Source organism: Pterocles gutturalis, unplaced genomic scaffold (genome assembly GCF_000699245.1).
Source record: "Pterocles gutturalis isolate BGI_N339 unplaced genomic scaffold, ASM69924v1 scaffold30773, whole genome shotgun sequence".
In the NCBI taxonomy this organism is placed as follows: Eukaryota; Metazoa; Chordata; class Aves; order Pterocliformes; family Pteroclidae; genus Pterocles; species Pterocles gutturalis.
This window is the reverse complement of record NW_010126627.1, coordinates 1-9,960: the sequence shown is the minus strand read 5'-3', so window position 1 is coordinate 9,960 and position 9,960 is coordinate 1. Positions and strand designations below refer to the sequence as shown.

General features: G+C 52.9%; 1 protein-coding gene across 1 annotated transcript; it reads left to right on the top strand.

Annotated features, from left to right (window-relative positions):
- Positions 1-310: 310 nt before the first annotated feature.
- ANKRD11 (ankyrin repeat domain 11) lies at positions 311-9,954 on the top strand (the record flags this gene model as incomplete). The annotated part of the gene is made up of 5 exons (XM_010079049.1): positions 311-481; positions 1,752-1,955; positions 2,933-3,075; positions 3,501-3,648; positions 4,344-9,954. Coding segments are annotated over 5 exons (6,277 nt in total), but the record flags the coding sequence as incomplete, so codon positions are not given.
- Between the last annotated feature and the right edge of the window lie 6 nt (positions 9,955-9,960).

The window sequence follows — 9,960 nt, the reverse complement described above, 5'->3', positions numbered from 1 at the left end:
GAAATGGAAGGTACCGTACCGCCGGCGGCCCCGCCAAGGACCCGCTCCCTCCCTCTTGTGCTGCTGTTTGGTGGGGGGGCGGAAATTTACCAATTTATCGGAGGAGCCGGTGGACAGCAGGAGAGGTGTCAAGCCCAGGCGGCTGCCCCAGGTTCCGATGGTCCCACCGCAGGGATGGACCCTTCACCGTCGGCTTTTCAGTCGATATCAATGGTGCTGGAGAGCTGTCAGCACTTTGCTCAGAAATGAACAAGGTTTTTGGTTCCAGTGACATTCACAGGTTGTGTTTCTGTGTCTTCTCGTGCCACAGAAAAGCAGGGTCCGGAGCGGAAGAGGATTAAAAAGGAGCCCGCCACCAGGAAGCCTGGTTTACTCTTCGGAATGGGGCTTTCGGGGATCCGGGCAGGCTACCCGCTCTCCGAGCGCCAGCAAGTCGCTCTCCTCATGCAGATGACGGCAGAAGAGTCTGCAAACAGCCCAGGTGAGGTCCGGAGGGGGTTTGCTCTGCGGGGCGGGCGGGATGCCAGAGCGGGGCAGTGGGATGCTCGGTCCGATGGGGCTCTGCAGGTGACTCCAGGTACGGGGTGCCACTGGGGCTGGCACGAGGCTGCCCACCCCTCTCCAGCACAAGGCAGGAGATGTCCCCCGGGCTGTGTCCCGGCCACCGCTGAGCCTGCCCCGGCTGCGTTTCCGTGGGAGCCTCCGCCATGTCAGAGCGTTGTGCTTTCCATCTCAGGCTAACTCAGTAAAGGAGCGTTGTGAATAAAGTTAAAATACCATCGGCTGTGGGTTTTGCAATGTTTCTTCTTGTGGAGAGGGCTGAGACACGTAACCAGCGCAGCTGTAACTTGATGCAGAGCAGCTGGAACATGTTTACGGTGGATTTTGTGTTTTAGTCATTTTTATCTGTTGCATACATGACACCCCGGGGTTTTTAGAGGCACAGTGCTATCTGTCTGTGCCCATCTGCATCCTACACACAAGCAGTGCAGCTTTTCGCCGTGTATTTGTTTGTTCTTACTTTGCTGTTACTTGAGAAAAAAAAAAAAGGACAAAAAGCTGTGGAGTCTTCAGAGCATTCGGGTGTTCTCCCAGGAAGTGCGCAGGCTCCTCCTGGGGCTGTCAGACCTCACATGCGCTTGGTAAAAGGCTGCTGACCTCCCTTAGGAGAGGAGGGCTGAGGGTGGGGAGCTGCATTGTCTGCTCCTGAATCGTGGGCTTGCCCCCAGCCTCTGCCCTTCCCTCCCGTCGAGATGCGCCTGTGCCCACACGGGCTCTGGCTGCACAGCCCTGCAGAGCTGCCGCTGCCTCGGCTCGGGGAGAGGAGAGATGAAACGTGTTGCAAGAGCTCCCTCTAAGGGCTTTGGGCTTCCTCTGAACGATCACACAATCCTGGGATGGTTTGGGATGGAGGGGACCTCAGAGATCATCCAGTGCCACCCCCTGCCATGGGCAGGGACACCTCCCACCAGCCCAGGTTGCCCAAAGCCTCATCCAGCCTGGCCTTGAACCCCTCCAGGGATGGGGCACCCACAGCTTCTCTGGGCAGCCTGGCCCAGGGTCTCCCCATCTTTCCTGGAGGCCCCCCAGGAGTTCTGTCGTAAGGTCTCCCCGGAGCCTTCTCTTCTCCAGGCTGCACACCCCCAGCTCTCTCAGCCTGTCCTCGCACCGGAGCTGCTCCAGCCTCGGACCGTCTCCGCGGGCTCGCCCTGACGTTGCGGTTCGTGACTCTCTTTCTCTCCTCCCTGCAGTTGACACAACACCAAAGCATCCCTCTCAGTCTACAGTTTGTCAGAAGGGAACTCCTAACTCTGCCTCCAAAACCAAAGATAAAGTAAATAAGAGAAACGAGCGAGGAGAGACTCGGCTGCACCGAGCTGCCATCCGAGGAGACGCCCGGCGCATCAAGGAGCTCATCATCGAGGGGGCGGATGTCAACGTGAAGGACTTTGCAGGTAACCAGCCGCTGGGAGGGCTGGCGGGGCAGCCCACCGTCCCCTACCTTTTGCGTGTTCCACCTCCAAAAATGGCTCCCACCAGAGAAATCATTTCTTTATATCATGGGTTTGCTGCTGGTAAAGAGGGGATTAGCCAAAAATAATGATTTTGCCCTTTGAGGAGGAAAGTCTTGCTGTCCTTTAAAAAAACAAACAAAAAACCCAACCTACTACAGATTTCTCACAATAATAAATCCCTGAAGAGCACCAGTTCCCCTGCTTCAATTTGGCAGGGAAATTCCCAGGCTGTCCCTGATCCGCAGGGACCCTGGAGCTGCTGTGATCAGTTCTGGTCGCAGGTGCCCCTTTGGGTGCTCCAGGCGAAGGGGACGGGGCGAGCTCCCACGGCGCTATCAGTGAAATACCGAAGGAGCCGCGCACATTCGCTGGGAAACTTCAAAACAGTTCCTGCTTAAAAATAGTCTGTTTGAACGTGATAAAATATCTCGGTCTGTGTTCTTGTTTGAGAACTAGAGGCACCGTCACTGCGGAGACCTGCTGCTGGGTTCCTCCCCGAACCGGGGGGCTGTTTTGCGGCGGCTCGGCTGCTGGAGAGCACACAGAAAATATTTGTGAGCTCTGTGCGGGGGATGCTTCAGAGCAGTGTCTGCGGTTCAGAGCTCGGTGCAGGTCTGGGCAGCAGCGTTTCCCTTACAGAGGAGTTGGGAAGGCTTTGAGACCTGCCTCCTGCACGGCATCAGCAGTTCCCTCAATTCCCTGGGCAGACTTGGCCTCTCCGTTTCCCGGGGCTGTGTCCGGTCTGTCTGTGGCACGTTGCCCTGCCAGAGGGAGAAAGGGGATTGATTCAGCTCCGGGCTGGAGCAGCAAGGCAGAGCTGCAGGGTTGCTCCGGCTGTGGATGGAGGGTAGTTTTCCCGGTCTCTGACTCTCTCCGAGAAGGTGGTGTCCGTGTTCTGAGTGTCCCTTTGCTTGCAGGCTGGACGGCGTTGCACGAGGCGTGCAACCGGGGCTACTACGATGTGGCAAAGCAGCTGCTCGCTGCGGGCGCCGAGGTCAACACGAAGGGGTTGGACGATGACACCCCGCTGCACGACGCAGCGAACAACGGGCACTTCAAGGTGGGTTTGTGCTGGATGCCATAGGTGTGGGTTTAATTATTTTTTTTTTCCTTGTGCTTCAAGCAGCCAACTGTGCAAATCCAGAGATTCTGGTTATTAAATTATCACCTGCTGCTGACAGCCATGGAGGGGGCAGGAATCTCCCTGCCCCGGCGTGGTGAGTGTTTTGTTCGGTGTTCCCTGTGCAGAGGGATAGTTCATTCTTCTTCTTCTGGATTAGGGGAAGGAACATGGCTGTGTGGCTTGTTCTTCTCCCTTCTTTCCTGCCCAGGGGTTGCTGTTTTTTGACTCCTTTCTTATCGACGACCGTAAGGCGCGTCCCAAGGACAGGCTGCTTTCCAGCTCGAGGCCATCCCCCTTCTACGTACAGAAAGCCTGGAATCGAAGCATCATGAGCATCTTCAAGTCTCGATTTCTGTTTTCAGGTGGTGAAATTGTTGTTGCATTACGGAGGGAACCCTCATCAAAGCAACAGGAAGGGCGAGACACCTTTAAAAGTGGCCAGTTCTCCCACCATGGTGAACCTGCTCCTGGGAAAGACCACGTACCCCTCCAGCGAAGAGAGCTCCACAGGTGAGAGTGAGCTTTGTGTGAGCGTGGGAGCGATGCTTCTGGCTCTGTTCATGCAGGGATGTTAAGAGGACAGTGCAGTTAGGCTCCTGTCAGCGTATCCGCACGCTGCTGCCGCGGTCGGGTGTCCCCATAACCCACATTCAGACACAGCTGCAGCCCCTGCCCGCGTTGAGATCGCTTCCCTGGCGCAGCCGAGGGGTAGGTTGGAAGCCAGCTGCAGGTAAATGGGTGTCTTGCCTTTAAACTGTCGGTAATACTCCAGTTTGTGCACAGAGAGGAGGAGGTTTGTGTGCCCGGCGTGTGTTCCCGTCCCTGCTCGGTTCAGGGGCTGACGTTTCAGGTCCTGCTCCCGGGCTGTCCCCCGGCAGAGCCCGTCCTGCCCGTGCCGCCGCTGTGGCTGTGCCGGGGGGAAGCGCTGCAGGTTTTAATGGAGTTCCAGTCTTACAGGGAGTCTTGACCTACGCCGTTCACAGTCATAACCCTGTTAAAAGTGTTTTTCTCTTGTTAAAACCCTGGAGGTTGTTTGGAGGAACATCCCCATAGGTCTGCATCTCCCAGAGCGTTGGGAGCTTTCAGCTGCAGACGTGGGGGAGGCGCAGGGGCAGCAGGGCCGTTCGCAGGGGCTCACGCCTGCAGCAGACTGATGCTATTCCCCCCCCGAACACAGCCCTTAACACGTTGTTCTCTCTCTGCAGAGACCTCAGAAGAGGAGGACGCCCCTTCCTTCGCTCCCTCCAGCTCCGTCGACGGCAATAACACAGACTCAGAGTTTGAGAAGGGTTTGAAGCACAAGCCCAAGGCCCAGGAGCCCCCCAAAACCATCACCCCGGTGAAGGATGAGTATGAATTTGATGAGGACGATGAGCAGGACCGGGTCCCGCCCGTCGATGACAAACATTTACTGAAAAAGGATTACAGAAAAGAGACTAAAGCAAACAGTTTCATTTCCATACCCAAAATGGAAGTGAAAACTTATACTAAAAATAACACAATTACACCAAAGAAAGCTGCCCACCGCATCCTGTCGGACAGCTCGGACGAGGAGGAGACCGGCGTCGCTGTGGGGACGGGGGAGAAGCTGCGCCTTTCGACCCACTCGATATTGCCCAGCAGCAAGATCCGCGAGCCCGCCAGCACAAAGCCGCCGAAGGAGAAAAGCAAAGTGAAAAAGAAGCGGAAGAAGGAGACGAAAAGCAAAGAGGTTCGGTTTGGCAAAAAAAATGATAAATTTTGTTCCTCTGAATCAGAGAGTGAAAATGTGGAGAGTGAGGAGGATGATAGAGACTCTCTGCAGAGCTCTAGCTGTGTAAAGGACTCCAGGCTAGTGCTAAAGGAATCCTCCTTGTTTAACTCTCTGTCTGCCTCATCGACCTCTTCTCACGGGAGTTTAGCGTCCCAGAAACATAACCCCAGTCTCACAGAGCAGCACTCCAAGCACTGGAGGACGGACAATTGGAAAACCATATCTTCTCCAGCTTGGTCAGATGTCAGTTCCCTATCGGACTCCACGAGGACGAGGCTGACGAGCGAGTCAGACTACTCGTCCGAGGACTCGAGCTTAGAGTCGCTAAAGCCAGTCAGGAAGAAACCAGAGCACAAAAAGAAAAACACGCCACACAACACTGTTTCTGAGAAAAAGAATTCATTCCATAGCAATGTGGATGGAGCAATTCCAAAGCTGGACAAGGAGGGGAAGGTGGTTAAAAAGCATAAAACAAAACACAAACATAAAAACAAGGAGAAGGGGCAGTGTCCCATCAGCCAAGACATTAAAATAATCAAAACGTTTTCTTTTGAGTTTGAGGACTCTAAACAAAAGCCTGAGAAAGGCTTGATAGTAGAGACAGAAAATCCAGTCGAAAACAAATTGAAAGTGTTAAAGCATGAGCGAGAACACGGTAAGAAAGAGGAAAAGCTCCCCAAGGGTAAAGCGGAGGAGAAGGAGTGGTTGTTTAAAGATGAGACTGGAAAATCCTCAAAAGAGGAGAAATTAAGAAAAGTCAAAGATGGCAGTAAAGACATGAGCAAATCCTTCAGGGAAGGGTTGAGTAAATCAGAAAAAGAGAAGCCTGTAAAGGAGAAGTCTCCCAAAGAGGAGAAGCCGAGAATACACAAGGAGGAGAGAAAGAAGAAGTCGAAGGACAAGCAGTCAAAATCTGAGAAGAAGAACGAGCTGAAGGAGGAGAAGGTCGCTAAGCTAGAGAAGGAAAAATCCTTTAAGGAAGAGAAAGAAAAATGCAAAAAAGAAAAACTTTACAGGGATGAGTCTGCGTTCGATGAGTTTAATAACAAAAACCAATTTCCCGAAAGCGAGGACACGAAGTTCAGCCTTTCGGATGATCAGCAGGAGAGGTGGTTTTCAGACTTGTCTTCTGATTCATCCTTCGATTTCAAAGGTGAAGATAGCTGGGATTCTCCAGTTCCAGATTTCAGGGAGATTAAAAATGACACCGTGGCAAAACTAATCATCGAGCCCGTGAAAGAGGAAATTAAAGACAAGAAAAAGGAAAATAAAACGAAAGAGAAGAAGGACTACAACGAGAAACGTAATGAAAAGGACAGTTTCTTAAAGAAGAAAGACAGGGACTACGTGGACAAAAGCTCCGAGAAGAAAAAGGACCAAACGGACAGACACAAAGTTACTCCCAGTTATTTGCCGGAGAAGGATAAGAAAAGGAAGGATTCTGCAGAGAGCGTCAAGGAGAGGAAAGAAAAAGATACAGGAGAAACCAACAAAGACAGAAAAGATTCCTCTGATGGCTCTAAAGATCGAAAAGAGAGCAAAACGAAGCAGGAGGAGCCCTATCGAGACGACTTTAAAGAATACGGCTGCGAAACGTTCTTCAAGGATAAGTCTGACCCCGAATTCAGCGGCAAAAATCTGGAGAGCTGGGAGAGGCACCATTCTGGGAAGGAGAAGGAGAAGAAAGATGCTCCCGATAAAGAAAAAAAAGAAAAGGTGAAGCCAGAAAAATACAAGGAGAAATCCAAAGAAGGCGACAAGGAGAAAAATGAAAAAGTTGCTGCTGAGAAAATCCTGAAAGACAAAGAACTAGACAAGAGCTTCAAAGAGAAAAAAGAAACGAAAGAGAAGTACAAAGACCTGCACAGCAAAGACAAGGAGAGGAAGAGTTCTTTCGACCAGGTTAAAGAGAAAAAGGAGAAAAACTTCTCTACGGATCGAGACGACTTCTCCGAGAAGAAGGATGAGAAGAAAGGCAAGGAGAAGAGCTGGTACAGCATCGCAGACATCTTCACGGATGAAAGCGAAGACGAGAGGGACGATTACAGCTTGACCGGGTTCAAGGTCGGCGACTCCGCCGGGAGCGAGCTGCATCGTCTGGACAGCCTGCAGGAGAAGGACGAGGGCGCCGCTGCCGAGAAGGAGCTGTACCCCGACAAGCACCGCAAGTACTCCTCCGACCGGCAGCACGCGGGAGAGAAGCAGAAGGAGAAGGAGTCCAAGGAGAAGAAAAAGGACAAGGGAACATCGGAAGGGGGAAAAGAGAAGAAGGAGAAGAGTTCCTTTGAAAAACACAAAGAGAAGAAAGACAAAGACTCTACCGAGAAGTACAAGGACAGGAAGGACAGAGCGTCCATAGATTCCACCCAAGAGAAGAAAAACAAGCAGAAGCTCCCGGAAAAGGCTGAGAAGAAACACGCCAGTGATGAGAAGGTGAAAAGCAAGCACAAGGAGAAGCCGGATAAAGAGCATTCCAAAGAGAAAAAGTCTTCGAAAGGCGGGGAGTCGGAGAAGAGCCTGCTGGAGAAACTGGAGGAGGAGGCTCTGAACGACTACAGGGATGACTCCAACGACAAAATCAGCGAGATCTCCTCCGACAGCTTCACAGACAGGGGACAAGATCCAGGGCTGACCAGCCTCTTTGAGTCTTCTAACCTCTCGCTTACCGATGCTGCTGAAGAAAAGTTCAAGGACTCTCTCCCGTTGCCCTGCTTGCAGGACAAACTCAAGGAGAAGGAGAGACACAGACATTCCTCATCCTCGTCAAAGAAAAGTCACGAGAAAGAAAAAGCAAAGAAGGAGAAGACAGAGAAAAAGGAGAAAACGGAAGAATTCAAAGACTCCAGCAGCAGGAAGGATTCCACGCATTATGAAAAAGATTTCTCTGTGGATGGGGATGCTTTTAGCACTTCCTACAACATGAAGGCAGAGCCTGACGAGGAACCAGAGAAAAGCATTGATTACTTATTTTCTGAAAAGAAAGATAAAAATGATTCTGAAAGAGAGCTGTCAAAGAAGGCGGAAAAAGAAAAGACTTACGGTTCCAGCACCATCAGTACAGCTAAAGAGAAGAAGAAGCGAGATAAACACAAGGAGAAATGGAAGGAGGAAAAGGAAAAGCATCGAGACAAACACGCAGATGGTTTCTTTAAACATCACAAAGACGAGCCAAAGTCAGCGCTCAAGGACAAGGACAGTCCTCAAGTCACCGCCTTTAAAGATAAATCAAAGGAGGACAACCTCAAATTCGGCGAGACCAAACTGAAGGAGAAGCTCAAGGAGAACCAAGAGAAGGACAAATCGGAGTCAATAAAAATAAGCAATGGGAATGAAAAAATAACCCTCTCCAAAGACAGCGGCAAGAAAGATGCCAGGCCACGGGAGAAGCTCCTGGGAGACGGGGATCTGATGATGACCAGCTTTGAGAGGATGCTGAGCCAGAAGGACCTGGAGATCGAGGAGCGCCACAAACGGCACAAAGAGAGGATGAAGCAGATGGAGAAGATGAGGCACAGGTCCGGAGACCCCAAATTAAAGGACAAACTTAAGAGCTCGGAAGAGGCGCGCAAGAGGAGCCTGGATCTGGCGACAAAGAAGCCGTTAACGCTGGATACGCAGCTCAAGGACAAGAAACTGAAAGAACTGGGCCCCCTGACCCCTCTCCTGTCACCGGAAAACAAGCCCCAGCCTGCTGTTGGGACGGACTCGAAGGACTGGATAACGGGTCCGCAGCTGAAGGAGATCCTCCCGGCATCTCCCCGGCCGGACCAGAACCGGCCGACGGGTGTCCCCACCCCGGCATCCGTCGTCTCGTGTCCGAGCTACGAGGAGGTGATGCAGACGCCCAGGACGCCTTCGTGCAGCAACGAGGACTACACGGACCTCATGTTCGAATGCGCGGACTCGCAGCACTCGCTGCCCATATCCACCATGTCCATGAACGCCTGCTCTCCATCCTTCTTCGACAGATACGCCAACGTTCCCGGTGGGCTCCCCGAGAACCCGAGTCAGACCCCGACCCGTGCCATACCCTCCACGAACCTCTATCGTTCCATCTCGGTGGATATCAGAAGGGCACCTGAAGAAGAATTCAGTGTGGGAGATAAATTTTTCAGGCAGCAAAGCGTCCCGGCGACATCAAATTATGACTCTCCGGTGCCGCATCTAATGGAGGAGAAGGTTCCCCTTCCCCCCGTTCCTGCGGAGAAGTTCCAGTGCTTGTCGCCCGGGTATTACTCACCGGATTATGGGGTGTCATCCCCCAAGGTGGAGGCTTTGCACTGCACGCCAGGAGCTGTCAGCGGAGTCGCCCAGTCGCCCGAAAGTGTCTTTTCTGGTTTACAAGCAAAATCCTCCCCTTCACACAGGGACGAATTGCTGGCGCCTTCGGTCGAGAGCGCTCTTCCCCCCGACCTCGGCATGCCCCTGGACACCACGGAGGAGCAGCAGGCCACTGCCTCCATCATGCCACCTGAACCTTCCTACCTACCACCCATCGAGGAAAACCATTTCGCTTCGGGCATGCCAGAGCAGAACAGCATCGAGTGGGACAACCCTCCTTCCCGGAACCCCGACGCCGCCATCCCCCCCAGCCTGATGGGGAACCCGGCCGAGCACTCGGTCAGCTGGACCATGGGCTCAGAGCTGCTGATGAAATCTCCCCAGAGGTTTGCTGAGTCCCCGAAACCTCCGCTCTGTTCCCTAGAGCCGATCCATCCCACACCGGTAGCCTTCATCCCTACAGATACTTCCTACCCCGTTTCTCCCATATCTTACCCTCTGTCGGTGTCCGAACCGGGGCTGGATGAAGTCAAGGAGGATGCTGAGGAAGCGGTTCCAGGAGAAATAGCGAATGCCGAAGAGCAGGCTCCATACATGTCCCCGAGCAGGTTAGACACCTTCTTCACTAACTGCAAGCCTCTTCCCGAAGAAGCCCCCGAGATCCCCCCGGAGCCCCCGTGCATGCCCGCAGAACCTCAGGCAGAAGTTGTGAGCACCCCGGAAAGCAACTATTTGGAAAACAACAACGCTGCGCCCGCGAACGCGGAGGAGGCGGTGACGTGGCCGGA